This window comes from Oryza glaberrima, chromosome 1 (genome assembly GCF_000147395.1).
Source record: "Oryza glaberrima chromosome 1, OglaRS2, whole genome shotgun sequence".
Lineage (NCBI taxonomy): Eukaryota > Viridiplantae > Streptophyta > Magnoliopsida > Poales > Poaceae > Oryza > Oryza glaberrima.
Window position 1 is genome coordinate 5,009,891 of NC_068326.1, and position 22,680 is coordinate 5,032,570.

A 22,680-nucleotide genomic window follows, 5' to 3' on the forward strand; every position below is an offset into this window, starting at 1 on the left:
GGCCCAAACTCAACTCTCCTCAAAACTCCATCCATCCACCGCCTCCCCGATCCCTGTCTGGTCAATTCAAGTCCCCACGCGCCCCACATCCCCCATGTGCCGCCATACAGTACGCCGCTCCCAAAATAAATCAATCTAAAATACTATCACACAGTACTCAGATTTATTACTATATTAGAATATGTTACATCCTATACATAATTGATTTATTTTAGAACGATTAAGTATTTATTTTATTTGAAAATATTATAAAATATATATTTTAAAAATGAGAAAATTGGAACCATGTCATTATAATTTTGCAAAATTTAAGATATGTCATCCTGACCTACATGTCATTGACTCATGTGGGTTCTACATGTCATTGAGATACCGATGTCATATTTCAAACTTTACAAAATTATAATGACATGGTTCCAATTTACCCATTAAAAATACAGATATCCACTTTCCCCCTCCTAAAATATAATAGATTTTGGATAGATGTAACACATTCTAACACAATGAATTTGTACCGGAAGACTATCAAAATTGTTGTTAAAACTTTAGACTCCACATTTTTCTATCTCATAATCCAGCAATTAATTAGCACCTTTCTTTCTTTTTATGATAAATTTGATACTGTATCTGTTCTGGAATAAATTCGACACTATATCTGTAGATTTTTTTTAATAATGGAAATGATTACATCTCCGGCTTCTGTCATAAGACACACAGCCATAAGACACTATATCTGTAGATTTTGTGATACATATTCTTTTTAAATATATAACTTTTGCGATAATTCGATCAAATCATATATATGTATAGTAATACTTCCTCTATCTCTAAATATTTGATGTCGTTGACTTTTTAAACATGTTTGATCGTTCGTCGTATTAAAAAAATTAAGAAAAAATATTAATCTTTTTCCTATCATTTGATTCATTAAAAAAACATTTATGTATGCATATAATTTTACATATTTCATAAAATTTTTTAATAAGACGAACGGTTAAACATGAGCTAAAAAATTTAACGGTGTCAAATATTTAATGACGGGTGAGTATATGTAAAATACTCTCTCCGTCCCATAATATAAGGGATTTTAAGTTTTTCATGCACTGTTTGACCACTCGTCTTATTAAAAAAAATTATGTAAATATAAAAAACGAAAAGTTGTGCTTAAAGTACTTTGGATAATAAAGTAAATCACAAAAAGTAAATAATAATTCTATAATTCTTTTTGAATAAGACGAGTGGTCAAAACATTCAGTAAAAATTTAAAATCCGTATACTATAGTTTCGTAAAGTTTACTCTATTTTAAAACTCCCCAGGAAGCCGTCAGTGTATACTAGCTCCTCCCTCCGTGGACACCCGCGGGAGAGACAGACCGACAATAATATCTTGGGCAATGCCACATCCCCTCACCACCACCAACTAACCTCCTTCCCTCGCACCCCCCCCCCCCCCCCCCCCCCCCCCCGGCCACCGCCTCGTGGATGAGTCGTGGTGGTAGGTAGGTAGCTAGATCGATGAAGGTGCTGTGCTCCGCGTGCGAGGCGGCGGAGGCGCGGGTGCTCTGCTGCGCCGACGACGCCGCCCTCTGCGCGCGCTGCGACCTCCACGTCCACGCCGCCAACCGCCTCGCCGGCAAGCACCACCGCCTCCCCCTCCTCTCCTCCTCCTCCTCTTCTTCCTCCTCTCCCTCCCCCCCGACCTGCGACATCTGCCAGGACGCCCACGCCTACTTCTTCTGCGTCGAGGACCGCGCCCTCCTCTGCCGCGCCTGCGACGTCGCCGTCCACACCGCCAACGCCCTCGTCTCCGCCCACCGCCGCTTCCTCCTCACCGGCGTCCACGTCGGCCTTGACGCCGCCGCCAACGACGACGACAAACACCCCCCACACCCCTTGTCGTCGTCGCCGCCGTGCAACACGGCACCGCCCCCGCAGCCGCCGCCGAAGCGCAGCCCCTCGCCGATCTACAGCGATGACGACGTCATCGACTGGGCCACCGGTGGCCACGACATCGGCATCACCGGCAACCTGCCCGACTGGTCGCTCGTCGACGAGCAGTTCAACACCCCTGCGCTGCCGCCGGTGGTGACCAAGACCCCGCCGAAGCGGGCCTCCCGTGGCCCCGTCACGGCCGGCACCGCCGCGGCGGTGTTCGGCAACCTCGCCGGCGGATCGCCGGACTGGCCGCTCAACGAGTTCTTCGGCTTCGCCGACTTCAGCTCCGGCTTCGGCTTCGCCGAGAACGGCACGTCCAAGGTCAGCATCCAAATTCTCGTCAGATTTTTCTTTTCTTTTCAATATCTCATCAAATTGGTACTACGAATAATCAAAATACTACTAAAAAATCGATCTATTTATGACCTCATTATTCGCTCATGCTGATCTGAGCGATCGATGGCATGAGATATTTTGCGAGACACAGCTTGAGCTAACGTGGCGCGTTCCAATGGCATGCAGGCGGACAGCGGCAAGATCGGGAGCATGGACGGCTCGCCGAACGGCGGCAGGTCGTCGTCGTCCTCCTCCTCCTCCTCCGCCGCCGCCGCCGGCGGCGGCGGCCAGGACTTCTTCGGCCAGGTGCCGGAAGTTCACTGGGCCGTGCCGGAGCTCCCCTCGCCGCCCACGGCGTCAGGGCTCCACTGGCAACGGGACCCGCGCTACGGTGGCGGCGCCACCGACGCCAGCGCGGTGTTCGTGCCGGACATCTCCTCGCCGGAGAACCCCTTCCGTTGCTTCGCCGCCGCCGGCGCCGGTGACCATACCATGAAACGCCGGAGGAGATGCTAATTAAGAAGCGCGGCAACAAAATGAGAGAAAAAAAATGAAAGAGAGAGAAAATGTTCGAGTTGGTACATGTAGTAGGAGTATTTGAGTGTGAGATTAATTAGTGGTAATCCGTTGAAGTAAATTGATGTACTTGGCTAGCTAGCCTGCTACTAGGTGATCGCTTACTCTGTATTAGTGGATATAATAGCTTTGGATCTGATTAATTAGGGGCTGCAATGCTGCATTTGTGTAACTTTTTGTGTTAGTTACTACTCTCCTCCGTCCTAAATATAAGTGATTTTAGCTATCTAATTAAAATCCCTTATATTTAGAAAATATAAGTGATTTTGGCTGTCTAATTAAAATCCCTTATATTTAGAAAATATAAGTGATTTTTCTAATTAAAATCCCTTATATTTAGAGCCGGATGGAGTAGAAATTAAGGACAGTGAAAAGAAAACGAAATAAAGTGGAGAAAATTGCAAATCAATTTGTTTCATACAGTTTGCCTCCGGATATGTCCTTTGGCCCTTTTTTGAATTCAGGAATTTTACATACTACGTCCATATTAAAATATACTCCCTCCAATTTTTATATAATTTATTATATTATAGGTTGCTTTGAAGTTTTCTCTAACCAAAATTTTTTAGTTTCAACCAAATTTATATAAAATATAACAATATTTATAACATAAAACAAACATCTTATCAAAATTTATTCAATGTTACATTTAATGTTCTAACTAATTTGATATTATAAATATTGTTAATTTTTCTACAAAATTTTTATCAGATTGTAAAAAGTTTGTGTAACGGAAAAAAATCCAAACAATTTATAATATAAAACAGGAGAATAGCAAACTATAATTAGATAATTAGATTAGATACATCCACTAATTATATTTATAATATTATGTTATGTCTAATTACTAAATTTTAGTTATTTTAGGACATTAAAAGTGTTTTAGTTTAATTTTAGGTACGAGAAGTTTTTCGAGTATTCTTCAATTCTGGAGATGGCCTTGGCTGCAAACTGTTGGACTGTCACAAATCATTGACGTATCACCTGAAAAAAAAATCTGTGCCTTTTTGTGTCGCTACTACTGTTTTGCTATTTATGGAGGACTGTTTCGCACTAATTCGTTCTGACTTTGCGAAAAGGCACGTAATGAGATTGGCGACAGCTAATTGCGTTTTGACCGAGTAATCGCGTTCATAGTACTCTTATTTATTATTAGTACAAGTAGGAGATGATCACTCAAACTTCCAAACTGAAACTCGTACGGCAAGCTGAAGCCAATTTGAGCATACGTGGTTTTCCGTGTACTGCTCCAGTTTGATACAACTTCCTCCGTAAGAATTTTAAGATTGAACATGGGTATTAAGAAAATAAATAAAATTAAATGTAAGAAGATTGTGATTGGTTGAGAAGTAGAGGTAGGTGAGAAAATTGAATGATAGAGGATTGTGATTGGTTGAGAAGAGAATTCTGATGAAAAAAATGTTATATTTTAGGACAAATCTTAAAGGCTAAAATAAAATAAAAGGAGTTACTGAAAACAAGCAGGCAAATACTCCTATATACTAAGCCAAATGATATATTTACAAACAAAAAATAATTTATAAATAAAATTTTATATATATGTTAACTCAAAATCAACTCTAAATTTTAAATTGAAAAATCAAATTTTAACCGATAAGCATAAACGTAAGCGAAAAGATAAAGAAATATGTACACGAAAATTAGATGGAGACAGAAATTCAAATACCCGTTGTTGATGTGCATTAATGACATGGCCACGTATTACAACACGACTGGAATTATAGAGAAAATTGTAATATTGGGACTGTAAATATTAGGGCTTCGACTAAATTATGTGGTCCAGTTTTTTTTCATCCAACTTAATTTCCGGGTTGATTTTACGTAGAAACATTAATATTTTTTTTGGTGTGGTATGTTTAAAAGCATTTTTTTATGTGAGAACTACGATAGTGTAGGAGGAGGATGACGACTTTATTTTTAAATTAGTAAAGATGCGAAATGAAACTACATTCTGCCTGTTTGTCATTGTCATTTATCCCACGACTCGTGTTTATTATCGCTTTCACTACAGCATTTCTGGTGTGCTTTCCAGGAGGACACCTAACAATCCATCTCTCCAACCTTCTGCAAAAAAAAAAAAAAAAGAAAAAAAAAAGAAGAGAGAATCGTGCCTATTTTTTTTTATAAAAAAGCGCCAATATGCAAGATACAGATATCTTTTTAAAATACCCAAAATTTGAACATATAAGTGGGCCAAATCCCAGCCGCCCCTGCGTGGAGTGGTCGGGAGCTCGCGCCGCCTCTCCTGCGTCGCCCTGCCGAGCTCCGGGCTAGCCACCACCCTTCACCGCCGGAGTCGCGACCACCGTCACCTCGCCAGCTCACCGCGCCTCGCGTTGCTCGGCGCGAGTGAAGAGATGGAAAAGAGAGATGAGAAAAGAGGGGAAAGAGAGTGTGACGTGACACCTGATATGTGGGGCTCACGTGGGGTCCACGCTGACTCAGCCGCCACGTAAATGAAAACCCGGGTCAAAACCACCGAGGGATCTCTGGTGACCGATTTTGTATAGTTAGAGGACCCCGCATATCTAGTATTGCGGTTCGAGGATGTTTTCGTATCTCGGTGACAAGTTCAGGGACCTCCGGTGCACTTTTCCTTCTCTGGAAGGAGCCGAGGCCTACTAAGCCCACGCAAACCTTGCCTACGCTAAGCAGCCCACTAGCCCACACAGCCCACGCAAACCAAGTCGAACCGAGCAGAAGCGTACACTGCAAGGATCCTCGGCCCACTAGCCCGTACAGGCCCAAAATAAAATGAGGGAAAAAGAGAGAAAAAAAAACCGGCATGTTGACCATCCGCGTCGGCGAGGTCGGTGAGTCGCCGCCTCGCCGGAGACCATGCCGCCGCCGCGGACCGCCTCCCTCCCCGGCGCTCGGTGCTCGGGGGTGCTCGGTGGTGGGCGTAGGCGAGAGGGGGTGCCGGTGATCAGGATCTGCGGCCGCACTCCCGCCACGGAATCCCCAAAACCCGCCGCCTCCGCCGCGGCCTCTCTTCTCCGGCCTTCCCCGGGGGAGCACCCTCGCTGATCGCCCATAGTGGTGGCCCCGCTAGCTCGTCGGTAATCCCTAAACCTCGGATGTTAAACCCTATCTGACCGCTAGTTCTGGTGCGCAGTTGCGCACACGGGCGCTTTCTGAATGCATAATCCGCGACATGGTTTGATCCGAGATATGTATTCCCAAATTACTGAGATCGCGTCCCAGTTATCCTATATTTTTTTTCAGCGCAGATATGCAGATGAAATGGCTTAAGCTAGTTGCCTTAGCGAATCGACAAGCAATTGGAGGGGCCATTTTGGCCAGCTGGAGAAAAAACTGGCATGTTTGTGGTTGGGTGAAGGTGGGGGACTGACCGACTGATGAGTTATTTCAGTTGATTGAGTTACCTCCTTTTTGTTTATTGATTGTGAAAGGGATCCTGTCTCTGAATTACAAACATAGAGTGCTTGAAAAAATTTAAGTCTCTTCGACTTGTCGCTTGTCAACTAGGCCCTTGTTTAGTTCCTAACTTTTTCTTCAAACTTCCAACTTTTCCATCACATCAAAACTTTCCTACACATATAAACTTTCAACTTTTTTCTTCAAACTTCCAATTTTAGTCAAATTTTCAATTTTGACGTGGAACTAAACACACCCTAGATCTTGAAATCCTGATATCTACGGAAATAGAGGCAAGTGAGGTTCTAGATTTCCTTTGTGCTAAGATGAATTGAATGCTCGCCATTCTTTCACTAACATAGTGCTGATATTTAACTGAAGCATTTTGTGAACACACAATTCCTTCCAGATTGTGTTACAAGATCAATACTTATTTCAATCAATGCCAGCTTGTTGATGTGAATGCCCTGAGAGCCTGTCCTTTTACAGTTTGTGGAGATTTATGGTCGGATATTTGTTTTAACATTTGAGGGGTTTCATAATATAGCTCTATACATTACAATTTCTCGGATGCATTTGACAATGTCATAATCCGGTGTGATTGGTAACAAATAGAGTGTTATATTATTATATATCATACCGCGTGAAAATTTTTTGACGGAAAACAGTAGGAGATTTGACCTCATGAAAGGAACGCCATTACTCAAACTTTAAATTGTGGTTGTTCGTTGGACTAATCTCTTGTTTTTCATTCATTGCTTTGATCTTTTAAATATGTTTGAGCTCAATGGGCTTCAGAAAACCCTTACTTTTTCAATGGAGACTCTGGACAGAGGATCATTTTCTCCTGAAGTCATTTTTACACATTTTGCATTCTGGTGGCTCAATCCAACATGTATTATGTGTGGTTCTTATTTTGATGGTGTGAAGCTAGCTTAATTTGCTCTAGTATGTGTTTTTCCATTACATACTGGTACTAGCTAAATTTAAATTAAATGGATACACAGGCTTTACTTATAAAATTGTGTGGCTATTTTTTATGCTTCAGGTATCTACCTAAAATGAGGATACCATGAAAGCAAGAGCATGAACAAAACTATATATGGTTTTGAGGAATAACTGAGTCCAAACTGAGCGATACATTTGTTGAGCTGTTTTCTGAGGTATTTGTCACCTGCCTCGCGCTCATGTAATAAGTAAGGAGTTTGTAGCTTTTGGGAGTTTATTTAGTGTTCATGGAGTGAAGTTATATCTTTTATGTCATTAAGGCCATCGGTTATTTATGTGAGCTTCCTGTATAAGGCATATACGTAGTTCTCTAGTTATCATTGTCCAATCTTGAGTGGAACTTATGTTTTCTTTTATGAACACAAACAGTTGTGCTCTGGATTGATTGTGTTTTCTTTGATTCTCTTAAATTATAAGGATATCACGTTAAAATTCGCTACACCATCAACTGCAACCTGAATTTATGTAATCTGTAAACGATAGCCCCAAGTCTGCAAACATTATATATCTGATGCTATATGCCACCCTTGTAGTTCTGAGTTCTGACTGTTTTGAATCACTGCAATGTCGAGCAAAAATATTTACATGGAAACAAAGCTTGCTTCAATATATATAATTGCTATATTCCTTCTGGGCTCTCTTGTGACTGGTTTAATGTGCCAAGCCTCAGCTTCAGAGAGGTTCACGCAAAAGAGGTGCAGTTCTTTCCTTTGGTGTTGATGCGATAAAGAGGTTTTTGGATGGAAACAATCTAGGTAGGTGCCATCACAAACTGTCATTCATTCTTATCTTGAAAACTGCTTAACTGATATCTTATTTTTCTCTGTCTTTTTTTAATTTTTTACACGATGTAAGCATATAATATTCTTTTCTTTCATGTTGTCTTCTACTATCAAACATGATGGAGTGTTAACGTGCCTGATGGCATGTCAGACCTTGTTATCCGATGCCACAAAGTGAAGGATATGAAATCAAACATGATGGAAAGTTTATTCAGTTTTTCTGCTCCTAGTTGTTTCTACCAGGTATGCTTTAGTAATTGTAACCATTTTCTTTCCTTGCACAAGCTGACGTTTGCATCAGTTGGTGAGTTCAATTTGTTTGCTTTACCTGTCTCTTGAATAAAATGTCTTTCTATATTATTTTTCATGTCTAAAGTACTTACTGAAATTATGGTTAGTAACTAAAGTCTCAAATTTTTGCATCCCTAAATTGTATCTTACATATCCATTGGATTCAAACTATGTTATTCCAGTTAGTTTCACATAGTAAAAGGCAACTGATTTTTTTAGTTTCACATAGTAAAAGACAACAGATTTCATTTCCCCTGCACATGTTTTCTTCCTCATTGGTACTCTGATCAATCACACTGTTCAAGTACGTAACGTTATTCTGATGCTGATGGGCAACACAGGTGCATTTATTCCGTTCACTTCTCCAGATCTAAAGCAGGATACTGCAAAATTCTATATGGTATGCCCTTTTTTTGACTTTTTACATAGAAGTTTCTAGTAATTGGTCCCTCCAGTCACCAAACAAAGGTAGGGCATCTTTGCTGATACCAATATGTGATTAATAATGTTATTTGCTCCAACACTACCCCTCTTTCTTCCTTGCAATTGTGAATGCAAATGCTCCTTAAAAAATCGTAGGCCAAACCCTATTTACCAATACCAGTAGTAAAATAATCAAGGGAAGAATGTTAAAAAGACGTGAAGAGTGTTTTTCCAACCTCCAAATTCTGAGAAGGGCAGCTATCAATTATCATAAAGATAAGTATGTATCCTAATTTAGTTAATGAGTGTATAAGGGGCTAAACAAGACAAAAACTTCCCCAAAGTCATTTTTTTGGTGTGCTTGTGCTCCCTAGCTAGAGCTTTCTTTTGACGATTAGAGAGTACATTGCTTTGTATGAGGGTTTACTGAGATAATTATTTACTTAGCAAAGACTCCATTACTTAGTAGAATGTTGACCATGCTCTTGCTATAGCCACCCTGAAGTCAAGCCGATTCACATTTTGTCTTTCAGCTTGTTGATTCGTCTGTGATTCACGTTGTGTCTCCAATACATTTAACCAGAAAGATTTTGTCGCTTTGTTCCTCCTTTACCATGTGAGCACCCGAGGAATCCTGCCTTTTTGTTTCGTAATAATTTTCTTTTTAATTATTACCTGCAGCATCTAGTGGCCTTAATTTGATTAGCTGTATAAGACCTAGCGAGCCCGGCCCAATCAGTGATCAGTGTGTAGATTTCTCATCTTTCGCAAAATGTTCGTCTGTTTGGTTTGCTGTTACTGTTTACCGTATTAAATGATAGGTGTCCCATATTTTATTAGACAAGTGTTTGTTTGGTTGCTATGACTACAACACACACCACACATGTTTCAAAAGATAACAAACCATTCTTTACTGGACTTATGCCAACATTGGCATACCACTTATGAAAGATTGTTTATAAAAAGTAGTGGTTTGTGCGTCTCACTTAATTTTGGAGAATTTAGGGTGTTCTCAACGTAATTTTTTTTTCAACATTTGTTTTTTTAAGTTGCTAAGGACACATAATTTTTTTACCTATAAATTTTTTTCGCTAATAAGCTGTTTTGGTTTATATAGCTGGCCAACCCTGTGAAGCTATGTCCCTTTTATATGAACCAATGAACAATGCCCCTGCATATTCTATCCCCATGTGAATAATTTGATAATTTGATCAATCAGATATCCTAGGATGCATGCCCTGACTTTTCTGCTAAGTAGGTTGCCACTTGCCCACTACATCTTGGCTTTTTGCCTTCTTCATTATTGCTTTCTCTCTTTTTTGAAAACTTTTCTTCAGTATTGCTTTTGCTATCCCTTTTTAAGTACATGTTAGCGTACTCCTGATAACTTGCATAATGCCTCTAGCTATATGCAACATGATACATTGATACTTAAACTGTTTCAAAAAAATAAATATATGAAACAAAGGAAGAAATACAGTAGCCACACTTTTTCTACCCTAGTTGGCATCCTAGGACCTCATCGGTTGCCCCTAAACTGATTATAAAGTAACGGCTTATTAACAACTATAAAATACTCCCTTCAGGTTGATAATACTTGTCGTTTTGGACAAGATCACGGTCTAAAAAAAACAACTTTGACCATTATTTTCTATTATAATATGTATAAAAGTGTTAACAAATATATGATTTTATTAAAGTACTTTTTAAGACTAATATATACCTGTAGTCACCATATTTGAAAGACAAATATTTTTAAAATGATTCATAATCAAAGATTCTAAAGTTTGACCTCATCCTTGTCTAAAACGACAAGTATTATCAGCCCGGAGGGAGTAATGTATGCGTAAAGCTTTTATATTTGTGCTCTTAACGACTTAAAAACCAATGCTAAAAAAGAAACTACGTTGAATATATTTTTTTTGGCTTTTGCTTTTTTTTTTTTGGACAACCAATGAGGGAGCTAACCTTGTTGGAGAATGCCCCGAATCGGTGAACCAATCCATCGGGCTCTGATTGGTACTAGTGTACTACTAACAAATATCTGATTGGTACCGGTGTACTACTAACAACTAGTGTACTACCGCTTCCTCTTTTGCTCCAACAATACATACATATAGCAATCTTTAAAATATTTTCTCATAAACTACTTATCTAATCCACGATTCGATTACACCATTGTATTTGTTATAATTAAATACTTATAATAAGATATTACATAATTATATTATGACGAAAGAAAAATATATGTTTTAATATGTGTCTTCAATGTGTTTCACAAAATTCTCGAAACAACCTGCCACTACTCTCTCTCCTCTCTCTCTCCACCTCATGCATGCATGCATTTTAGCAAGTTTCAAAACGATTTTTCTCCTAAACTATTTATTTAATCTACGATCCGATCACACCGTTGTATTCGTTGTAATTAAATCTTTACAATAAGATATGGCATGATTATATTATGACGAAAGAAAAATGTATGTTTCAATCCGTTAACACTCTTTGTTTCATATGTGGTAGTGATATGTTTCAATATATATCTTCAGTGTGTTTCACAAAATTTCCAAAACTACATGCCACTACTCTCTCCTCTCTCTCCACCTCATTGATGCATGTATGCATGTATTTTAGTGAGCTTCAAAATGATTTTTCTTCTAAACTAATTATCCAATCTATGATCCGATCACACCGTTGTATTTGTTGTAATTAAATCTTTACAACAAGATATCGTATGATTATATTTTGATGAAAGAAAAACATATGTTTCAATCCGTTAATATTTGTTGTTTCATATGTGATAGGAACATGTTTCAACGTGTATCTTCACCATGTTTCATAAAATTTTTAAATGTTTCAGTTGGTGGTTTTTCGTTTCACCATATAACTTGATGTTTCACTCATTGGTCAACTGAAACATTTGATCGATCGATTTTTTTTTGGGGGTATTGGGCGCTCAATCGGAAGGCTCCTCCAACCTTGTTGATAACGTAGGTTTCTGTGTCCTGCGATCTGAGGTACATATTTTAAGATTCATCTACTGTAGCATGTGCATCACACCGCGAGTTCAATGAAAGTAGATTTGGAGGTAGCCGAGGTGACATTTGAAAAAGACCAGCACTTTCTTTAACGACAGCCGAGTGCCGACAGACTTCCTGTCTTCGATCTGTCCTTCACATTTTGTGAATTACTAGAAAGTTAAGGTTTGCTTATGGATCCTAACAGCTTATTTGTGATAAAAAATAATTTAAAAGTAAAACTTTTGTTAGTGATAAAAAATAATTGAAAAAAATAAATTCTTTTTGTATGTGTTCTTAGCGACTTATAATATTGAAAAAAAAAACTACATTGAAAACATCAAAATCAACTTTAAAACCAGGGAAAACCATGAGGCCCTAAGGCATTCAATCGAGCAGAGGAATTTTGTGAAAATTCACTAAAATTGGACTGGTTCTCGTGAAAGTTCTATAAAATTGCTATTGTTTAAAGGAATATTGGCTCAGGCTAACTTATAAATTATTAAAAAGGAACTCTTTGTGACTGCATGTATCTGTTAAAAAAAGAGTAGAGATGGCTTAGCTTCTAGAGATTGTGGCATAGAGATATATAGCTATAGAACAACACATGCAGTCATAGCAGAGTTTCTTTTTGAATAATTTGTAAGTTAGTCCAAATTAAGATTCTTTTAAAACATAGCAATTTTACAAAACTTTCACAAGAACCAGTCCAATTTCAGTGAGTTTCAACAAAATTCTTCTGCTCGAATTCCTGAAGTTTCTTGTAATTCTCAAAATGCAGTCTATAAATTAATCAAATCAGTAGTGTTCTTAGTTCTTGCTTATCAAAATTGGATAATCATTTTATGGCTCTGCTCATTTGCTTACATATGTTGCGACAATTAATCAAATCAGGTTTTCATCGAACTCTAGTTGGTTTCTTATATAGCTAATTCGTTCAAAAAAAATAGTTATATCCAAAATTTGAATTTAAAACTTAATTTTGTAGTTGAATTTAGGTTTTCTAAGTTATCGAGGCTAATTTAGAAAAATAAAGATCAATCATAATTTGAAACAAAGTAGGATATGTTATGAAAATAGATGCACAACGGAGACACGAATTTTACGTGGAAAACCCTTACGGGAAAAATCCACCACGGGTACCGGTCGGCAATGATCACTATAGAAGAGTTAGATACAAACACAAGGGATACATTGGGCTGTCGCACCCTCCCTATGCGGCTTACAAGGGATATATATTGTTTCATTTTTTTGGATGTCTTATCAACCTTATCTCAATCGATCATAGCTATGAGATGTAATATCTTTCTTACTGTAATAAACTACCCTTCTACAGTATTCATTAAAATATAATTTAGAAATAACTGATATTTTGGTTAAAAGTTGTAAAATTATTCAATAAAGAATCCATATCAGATACAACTAGTGAATTGACCCACACAACTTTGTGTGAGGTTAGATAAATTAATGTAGAAGTGGATTTGTATACAACACTTAACATTTGATATATAATTGTAATTTATATACAATAGAAAAACCAGATTTGGTATACAACTCTTAACACATATTTTCATAGATACAATTGTATAGAACTCTTAACTTCTGTTTTTATAGATGCCATCATATTTTATATACAACTATATTTACACCGTTATAATTTGGATATATCACAATTGGATGGTTAATATCTTTTTCTTTTTATCTAATGTGAGAATTTTTTAGTCTTGAGAGCGAGAGTGGCTTCTTTTCTTTGGAATAAAAATAATAAATTAGCAATCTGATTTTCACATGTGAAAGTTACTCCCGCTGTTTCTAAATATAAGTATTTCTGTGTTATTTAGCAAAGATTAAGGTAAACGAGAAAAAAAAACCTTTTAGTTATCTTATTGTTCAAATTTTAAATTGCTTAGATTCCTCTTGTAAGCACATGATTGCTCAAAAATGTTTGAATTCCCGTGCATTGGAATCAATGGCCTGGAAATGTTGATGTCCGGTATAAATTTTGAGTCATATTAATTTCTATATTTGGGAGTATATTAATTACTATGTATCTTTAATCCCGATTATTTCACTCGGGACTGAATTCTTGGTCCTAGTTTGCAACCCAGGATTATAGGGGGTTGCAAACCGGGATAAATAAGGGTTTCTCCACCAGTGGGAGTATATGACAAATACCGTTCCACTTTCATCTTACCAATACACTTACCCACTAAAATGAACTTTGTGATCGTGAGTTCCTATGTATGATGTAGAAGCTGTTTTTTACAAGCTCCATAAAATCGTTTTAATAAGAATATAGAGCTAGTTAAAATTCTGGCCCATGCGTAAAGAGTTAGCCGGCCGGCCCATATATATTGCGTACTTGCATGCACTGGAATGACGTAGCACTTCATACATCAGAATAAGATTCTTTTTTGGATGCATCGAAGATATCTTTTTTCGAAGGTGGATGCAGCGACGATATCATTCGATTCTTGACTATGACGCTCGCAGCCTTGGCTATCTATTCTATATAATGTGAGCAGAGTCCAATCCAATTGTACGTCCTCAAGGGTAATTGTTTAACTATACTGAAATCTCTGTAGTTTCAACTGATTTATTTAGCTTGAAGAGATGTCGTCGGCGAACAGCCTGGTGCTGGGGCGGGTGATCGGCGACGTGGTGGACCTGTTCTCGCCGGAGGTGACGCTCCGGGTGATGTACAACGGCGTGCGGGTCGTCAACGGCGAGGACCTCCGGCCGTCGGCGGTGTCGGCGAGGCCCCGCGTCGAGGTCGGAGGGGATCTCCACCAGTTCTACACGCTCGTCAGTATATATATGTTACTTTAATTTCTTGAAGTATATATGATGCTAGCTGTGTTCTTGACTACATATTAATTAATTTGCTGTGTATATGTCTGATTCATGCAAATTAAGGTGATGGTGGATCCAGATGCTCCAAACCCAAGCAATCCGACGTTGAGAGAGTACTTACACTGGTGATCGATCGATCTATCATATCTATCGTTATTTGTCCTTTTTTATTTGTTGTACAGCATGCAGCGTGCATATATGTAGATGTCTGAAAAACTCTGAACGATCAGTAACTTCAGTACGTGGACGTAAGCATGGTTATTTGGAATTTGACCATTAGTTTGTTTGCTTGCACAGGTTGGTGACAGATATTCCTGGAACAACTGATGCGAACTATGGTATGGGGAAACATTCGTTAACACTGTCAGCTGAATCAGTTGATAACTGCACATTCATTTTTTTTTTTTGTTTCCATGAGATCTCTTAGTGCAGTTTTGTGTTTGCGAGATGCGTGATCGAATATATCTACATATCATATGTTACCATCAAATGCAATGCAATATGCAATTAAAACAAAACGGTCATGAGATCTTCAAACAATTAGTACGTTAGATGCTGTTAGTGCATGCTAAAATGGGAAATGGATCATGCATATACTGTATTTCTTGTAGAGATGCCAAAATCAACCATCTGATTTATAGAAGTGCCCTGATTACCCTACTTAACACCTAGCGGTAGCACATACTACACTCATCAATCTAGTTATTTATTCAATACTGTCAGCAAATTTCTGTCATGCATATTTTATCCACTACTAAACTGTTTGTAATTGCAACTATTTTTATCATGCAAATTAAGTTTCATCAGTGTATAGTATATTAATTTATCTTGATCTTAGAAATACTAAATTAAATGTCCTTTATAGATATAAGCAGGAATGCATCATTTGCTGTATGAATATATACAGCAAAAGTCTGAATCTAACTATCATAAATAGAACCATGTAATTGGATATTTGATCTTTACATAGCCGATGACCGTGTTTCGCTAAACTCAGGTGCCGCGCTGCAGCAGCAAAGCTAATCTGAAAATACGAAAGTTGTGAGTTGTGCATATGTAAAGGACTCGCGTGTCCCTGACAATAACTTTCAACTTTTTATAGCGTTTTCTTTGTCGATCGTACATCTAGTACTTATCTTCCTTTTTGTTTGCAATAATTGTCCTTTTTACAGTAATTTATCTTTTTCGTTTGCAATAATTTATCCTTTTTTATTACAATAATTTGCTCGAGTTTGTGCTTCCTATTGTCTCCCTCCCAAATTATATAGTTTAAATTTTGTTTTAAAATATAAGTTATTTTTGGCATCTGCTCCCGCATCACGATCAGTACTCATATTATCTTGTTTAATTTATGCACCTACTTTGTCATCTTAACCAATCAAAATCATCTTTCCTTCAATTTCACCTCTACCATTAATCCCACACATACCAATATAAAATAAAATAAAATACTCTTTTTAAATTGTTCTGTTGTACTTTTCCGCCCCAAAATATATATTCATTATTCACTCAATATAAAATAAAAAATACTGAATACCCCCACTTTATCAAATAACAATAATGCAATTATTTCTCTCTTTATCTACTTCTAATATATTTATTTCATATTTTTACAAACTTCTATGTAATGATTACTTTAAAAAATAAACTTAGTTTGGAACAAATGAGAGGAAAAAAATAAATTTATTCTAGGACGAAGGGAGTATATCTAGTTAAGCTAGCCTTGTACATCATCCCTAATAAACTAGATGGGTACCCCATGCGTTGCTGTGAGAGAATTGTGTGATATATCTAAAATTTTCTTTCTTACCTACTATATAATTTTTTTTCAAGTGTTTATATGTTTATATATATATTTATATTTATCAATTATCCAAAAGTTATAAATGATTGATTGTATTGTGTGCGTTTTGGGGGTAAGAGATATGCAATTTACACCTATGATGAATCATCCAAAAGTTAAAAACAATTGAGGTGATGTGAAGAGATGCAATTTACACTCTTGATGAATCATCCAAAGATTAAAAACAATTGAGTTGATATGGCATCGCGAGAGAAGAGAGAATTAGTATTACCTACACTTAGTGGAGTTGAACTTTATAGATATATATAGGAATTAGCTTACAAATATCTTCGAACTAACAGTACTGTTAATTAATTGCCTGAATGTCTGCATGCATGCACTATCAATTGCACAGCAAGTAAATTTGGCGATATGTGTGCATATGGTGCACGGAGGTAAATTGGTAATAATATGTCATTGCACATTGCAGGGCGCGAGGTGGTGTGCTACGAGAGCCCCCGGCCAGCGGCGGGGATCCACCGGGTGGCGGTGGTGCTGTTCCGGCAGATGGCGCGCGGCGGCGTGGACCAGCCGCCGCTGCTCCGCCACAACTTCTCCACCCGCGGCTTCGCCGACGACCACGCCCTCGGCGCCCCCGTCGCCGCCGCCTTCTTCACCTGCAAGCCCGAGGGCGGCACCGGCGGCCGCCGCTTCCGGCCACCGTCACGGCATAGCTAGCTATGTATATAGCCGGCGTATCTATCTAGCTAGCTAGCTCTTGCAGCCGGCTGGCTGCCGCCGCTCGCCGGTGACCCTTCCTAATAATTAACTAAAGGAATAACCAGTGGGTTCGAACAGGCCGGTCTAATAATGTACTCTCTCTATCATGAAATCATAAATCATAAAATATAGTAAGTTAGTAACCTATAACTAAATTAAACACATCGTAACAGTACCATGGACCTATAGACAAACTCTAATTCGAAATACTAGAATGTGTATAATCTACGGAGTGAGCAGTGGCTTTATGGAGTAGTACAAAATAAAAGGAATGTGATCTATTGATACTTCAATTCCAATATTCCATCTACATATTTCTCCTCTAGGTACGTATTGGCTAGGATTAGTACACACTATGAACACGTACGCACATCACAAAAGACCGTTCAAACTTGAACAGTGAGGCGCTATGTATCCATGGCCATGGATCCCTAAACGCATCTTGCATCATATCATCACATCGACATCACACAGGAATAAAATCGCCCGCTAACTCGACGCACATGGAATCGTCTCTCTGTCACTCTGTCCAACTTCCTGATCTCCACCGGCGCAGCTATGATGGTGTTCTTTTCTCCTTAAGATGAAGATGAAGATTAAGTTTTTTTTATGCAAAACGAGATGGTATTAACGTATGATTGATTGAGTTTTAATTATTACAAACTTGAAAAATAGATTAATATGATATTTTAGAGCAACTTTCATATAAAAAGTTTTCGCACGAAACACACCGTTTAGCAGTTTGAAAAGCGTGCCACAAAAATCTTAATCTTTATCCAACTCTTGTTGAGGGTTTAGGTTCGCTTCTTCAAGTTCAGGAAGAAAATTCTTCAGGGTGAGGGGCGCACCCGTGTACAAATCTAGAGGGTGGCCTATGTGGACCGTGGATTTTTTTTTTAAAAAAAAAAACCTCAATCCAAGACTTATGTATGGGGAAAATAACAATTGCTAAGAATTTTTGAATTCGCTAAACATCATATGAGAAAAAACAATCCAACCAAAATATTGTATTCATGACCTTCATATCTGCTTCACTGTTTGTGATCTAAAACCTCCTTTGATTTCTAGCTCTAGTGAAGTCCAAACATGCTTCAACGAACTCTGACAAGTCAATGTTGAAAGTTAGGGTAAGGATGAGGGTGGAACCGTGGAAGGGAAGTTCGCCGAATTTAGAGGGAGCTAGGCTGCTAGGGCAACAGCATGTCGGTCGTGGGCCATGAAGATGGGAGAGTGCAGCAACGTTGCTAGATCGGGCACGGGGATGGAGGATAGCTTTGGGGGGGGGGGGGGGGGGCAGCTAACACATAATTAAAGGTTTTATTGTAGAAGATATTGATGCTTAATAAACGTTCTACATAAGCATTGAACAGATAGTGCTTTTCTAAATTATTTGTTATTATCTTTATAATATATAATTCATCGATATGAGTTTTTTCGTCTCGAAGTGTGCGTATCTTAAATGGTTAGGTTTCTTGTAGTGGAACCTATTCACCTAAATTAAAGTCATATGCTTGGCACGAGATGCTTGTATTTACAGCTAATTAATTGTTTCCAGTCTCGTGGAGGTGCTCATTGGAGTAAGATGGACGTGTGCATTTATAAGGACGTACATGGCGATCTCCATGGTTGACTGGATGGAAGATTAAACTGTGGCGTCCCACATCCCTGACCATTGAATTCCCACGTCGTGGCTGGTCGCCTCCTTCAAGTGATGCACGCAAAAGTGGAAACGGATGCCAGTTACTTCCTTCATCCCTAAATATTTGACGCCGTTGATTTTTTTAAAACATGTTTGACCGTTTGTCTTATTCATTTTTTTTAAATATGTAAAACTATATGTATACATAAAAGTATATTTAACAACGACTCAAATGATAGAAAAAAATAATAATTACTTATATTTTTTTTAATAAGACGAACGGTCAAACATATTAAAAAAAAGTTAACGACGTCAAATATTTAGGGACGGTGGGAGTACTAAAGAGCCAGGAAACGGATGCCAGTTATTAAAGGGCATGTCATCCTGGTTTTATCATCTGATCTTGAAGGCCTTCGTGATTGTATTCTCCGACCACGATCTGTTGTGATCGGCACCTCACCTAGATCAACTAATTTTGCATATGTTTGAGAGCTTCGAACAGTTGTTTCGTCTTTCTGAAATCAATCAGAAGATCGATCGCTTGATGAATCTCTCGCATGTCATCATTATCCTCACAAGCAGCCAAGTTCTATTTCATTTTTCTCATTTTTCATTGTTCATACTATTTGACAATAGGCAACTGGCTCGAGTGATGTTCTACCTACCCTGGCCGCTTCTCTTCCGTTGACAAGGTTATTTTATTGATTTTCTATCGTCAAGTTGCAGATTTAATTTGTTTTCCCCTATGAGAGAATACAGTTCATTGTTGAAAAAAAACAGAGAGAATTCAATCTCTCTTTCCAAGGTGGTTTCCACCATGATATCAAGTTATTTGAATTGAAGCCTAGGATGTAATAGCTCTAGCATCAACTGATTTGATCAAGCAGGGAAAAGTGCCACCGATCATCATTGCAGTGATGCACAGGAATTTGATTAGCCCCTGTTCAAAATTTTTACTCGCCTACTTGATCTCGGATTTTGCAAACCTCCCATCAGGTATGTTAGGGTGTGTTTAGTTCGCAAAAAGAAAATTTTTTGTTATCACATCGAATGTTTGACTGAATGTCGGAAGAGGTTTTCGGACACGAATGAAAAAACTAATTTCATAGTTCGCATGGAAACCACGAGACAAATCTTTTGAGCCTAATTAAGCCGATCATTAGCACATGTGAGTTACTGTAGCACTTATGGCTAATCATGGACTAATTAGGCTCAAAAGATTCGTCTCGCGATTTCCATGCAAATTGTGCAATAAATTTTTGTTTAATTTTTATCTATATTTAATGCTCCATGTATATGTCCAAATATTCGATGTGACGTTTTTGGGAAAAAAAATTGGAAACTAAACCGTTATTAACCATTATTAATGCTACAGATTGGTTTCGGATTTCTTTCTGAAATTGTCCGTCAAATATCAAAAATTTCTTAGTTCGATAAAAATGTATAATGTTTCTTACGGAAAAAAAAATCCAACTGTCTGATTAGCCAATAAAAGTGTTTGTCGCTGCACTATGAGGTAAAGCAGACCCCTTCAAATATTTTTCATAGAATTACTTTATTTGATGAGACTATTTGTTGCATGTTGCCTGCATACTTTTTTGGACCATCTTGCCATGGTGCTCTTTCTCCTTCTGTAGGCTTGCTACTAGTACATCCTGCGCACAGTTGCTCCACAAAGTGAGATATTAGATTACTTTAGGGTCCTACTCTGAGAAACGTAGCCTACAATTCAATCTTATTGGCTTAGTTTCGTTGTTCAACCCTGTTTAATTGATCATTGACGGCAAGCACAGGTAATTATTTACTTATCTCCCCCTCCCTTTTCTCTCGAATTTCTATGGTCCTTCTGTTTACTGCTAATGTTTTGTTTTGGTTAACGCATGGATTCCTAACTATAATTATGAGCTCAAGATATCAATATTTTTGGTGCATATATGAATCTGAAGTACAAAGTATACATCCCGCAGTTTTCCGTTCATCCAAGCTTCATGCTGGAAAATTATTTAGATTATGTATTTTTAAGGGTGAATACCCAACATGATCCTTGAACTTTCGCTTAAGAATCAATTTAGTCCCTGACATTTCGTATTGTCCAAACAAGTACCTTAAATTCATTGTGTGATTCAATATGGTCCTTAGACCCTCTAAACATGCCATGTGTACATGCCACATCATCTATGCATGTAAATTCAATATTTAAATGTCCTTTACACCCTTATGTTTTCATAGGAAATAAAGAAAAACTATTGAGAAAACACAAAAAAAAAAGCTTTTGACCATTGGCAAAAATATGTAGCATTGATAGATAAAAAAAATTAACATTTTTTGTTTTATGATTGCTTCTTCTTGTTTTTGTTTTCTATATTTGATAGAAAATTGAAGGTTAAAATGGATATTTAAATGTTATCTTACATGTACAAATGACGTGGCATGTCCATGTGGCGTTTTAAGTGGGTCTAAGGACTATATTAAGCCGCATGATAATCTTTAGGGTCCTATTTGGACATTATAAAACATGAAGTACTAATTCGACCTCTGAGCAAAAGTTGAAGGACTGAACTGGCTATTCACCCTATTTTTAACTTGCTTAGGTTGCAGCGATGCCAGATTGTATAGAACAATATTTTGTTAGGATAGATTTGTGGGTACGAGACTTTGCATTCAACTTTATATTCCGGCATAAATCTATCTTGTTAAATATGTTTTAAGTCTTTCCCCACTAAAACTCAATAGATTTCTCCCATATATATATTCCTTGTAAGCCGTACAGGGAGGGTGCGATAGCCCAATGTATCCTCTGTGTTTATATCCAACTCCTCTATGGTGATCTTGTCGGTCGACGCCCGTGATTTTTTCCCATAAGGGTTTTTCACGTAAAATTCGTGTCTCCATTATACATCAATTTTTATAACAAGTGGTATTAAAGCATTGAAGATTAGATCTACTAGTCCTGGCGGCCGGCGTGTTTCTCCCGATTGAAGAATCGATCTAGGCCCTGTTTAGATCTCACCCCAAAAATTTTCACCCTGTCACATCGACCAAAAAAATAACTAATTACACAGATTGCGTGTAAATTGCAAGACGAATTTTTTAAGCCTAATTGCTCCATGATTTGACAATGTGGTGCTACATTAACATTTAAATGACAGATTAATTAGGTTTAATAAATTCGTCTCGCAGTTTACAGACGGATTATGTAATTTATTTTATTATTAAACTTCACTTAATATTTCAAATATATTACCTCCGTTTTTTAATAGATGACGCCGTTGATTTTTTCTCACATGTTTGACCATTCGTTTTATTCAAAAAATTTATGCAAATGTATAAGATATAAATCACACTTAAAGTATTATAAGTGATAAAACAACTCATAACAAAATAAATTATAATTACGTAAATTCTTTTGACGAATGGTCAAACATGCGAGAAAAAGTCAACAGCGTTATATATTAAAAAACAAAGGAGTATATCCGTGTATCCGATGTGATACGCCAGAAAATTTTACCCTCGGATGTAAACACAGCCCTACTAATCGGCAGGTTCGGCAAGTCCGAGTCGTCGCCGTCCTCCTGCACAGGAAAAAGGAGCAGTAGCCGCTGCACAGCCATCGCAGAAAGAGCAGCGCAAGAAAAGCAGGAGGCCATCTAATCACGCACGATTCCCGGGGCAAAATTAACCGCGAGCTCCTGTCTAGTCTGATTTTTTCGGAGGGGAAATTGTTATACGCACCCAAGCTTGTGTATACTAGGGAATCAATTCAATTGCCATGTTCACAAAGCCAAGTCTACCAGGTTCTGCACAGAGATCAAAATACTTCGTTTTATGCATCTAGGTGTTTCGCGTTTCTGCTAAGATTCA

The 22,680-nt window shown here is 38.0% G+C and overlaps 2 protein-coding genes across 9 annotated transcripts; both read left to right on the forward strand.

Moving 5' to 3' along the window:
• The first annotated feature begins 1,432 nt into the window (after positions 1 to 1,432).
• Positions 1,433 to 3,256, forward strand: LOC127766724 (B-box zinc finger protein 22-like). The gene is made up of 2 exons (XM_052291851.1): positions 1,433 to 2,256; positions 2,458 to 3,256. The coding sequence occupies exons 1-2, from the start codon at positions 1,516 to 1,518 to the stop codon at positions 2,785 to 2,787; spliced, it is 1,071 nt and encodes a 356-aa protein (XP_052147811.1). The 5' UTR covers positions 1,433 to 1,515; the 3' UTR covers positions 2,788 to 3,256.
• A 2,241-nt stretch (positions 3,257 to 5,497) lies between these two features.
• Positions 5,498 to 17,776, forward strand: LOC127783291 (protein FLOWERING LOCUS T-like). Of its 8 annotated transcripts, none has more exons than XM_052310568.1 (9): positions 5,939 to 6,208; positions 7,295 to 7,409; positions 7,925 to 8,279; positions 8,669 to 8,727; positions 9,284 to 14,281; positions 14,350 to 14,569; positions 14,681 to 14,742; positions 14,915 to 14,955; positions 16,891 to 17,776. In XM_052310568.1, exons 6-9 carry the CDS (start codon positions 14,378 to 14,380, stop codon positions 17,136 to 17,138), a joined length of 543 nt encoding a protein of 180 aa, XP_052166528.1. In that variant the 5' UTR covers positions 5,939 to 6,208; positions 7,295 to 7,409; positions 7,925 to 8,279; positions 8,669 to 8,727; positions 9,284 to 14,281; positions 14,350 to 14,377; the 3' UTR covers positions 17,139 to 17,776. The 8 variants fall into 8 exon arrangements, with proteins under 8 accessions (XP_052166504.1, XP_052166496.1, XP_052166536.1 ...); XM_052310584.1 differs by having other exon boundaries at positions 14,194 to 14,281; XM_052310586.1 differs by having other exon boundaries at positions 14,194 to 14,281; positions 14,369 to 14,569.
• Positions 17,777 to 22,680: the final 4,904 nt, after the last annotated feature.

Bases quoted from the DNA above. Each gene is read 5' to 3' on its own strand.
- LOC127766724 (XM_052291851.1), top strand. From the start codon at position 1,516: ATGAAGGTGCTGTGCTCCGCGTGCGAGGCGGCGGAGGCGCGGGTGCTC. The intron at 2,257-2,457 runs GTCAGCATCCAA...AATGGCATGCAG, and splicing joins CCGAGAACGGCACGTCCAAG to GCGGACAGCGGCAAGATCGG.
- LOC127783291 (XM_052310544.1), top strand. From the start codon at position 14,378: ATGTCGTCGGCGAACAGCCTGGTGCTGGGGCGGGTGATCGGCGACGTG. The intron at 14,570-14,680 runs GTCAGTATATAT...ATGCAAATTAAG, and splicing joins TCCACCAGTTCTACACGCTC to GTGATGGTGGATCCAGATGC. The intron at 14,956-16,890 runs GTATGGGGAAAC...TGCACATTGCAG, and splicing joins AACAACTGATGCGAACTATG to GGCGCGAGGTGGTGTGCTAC.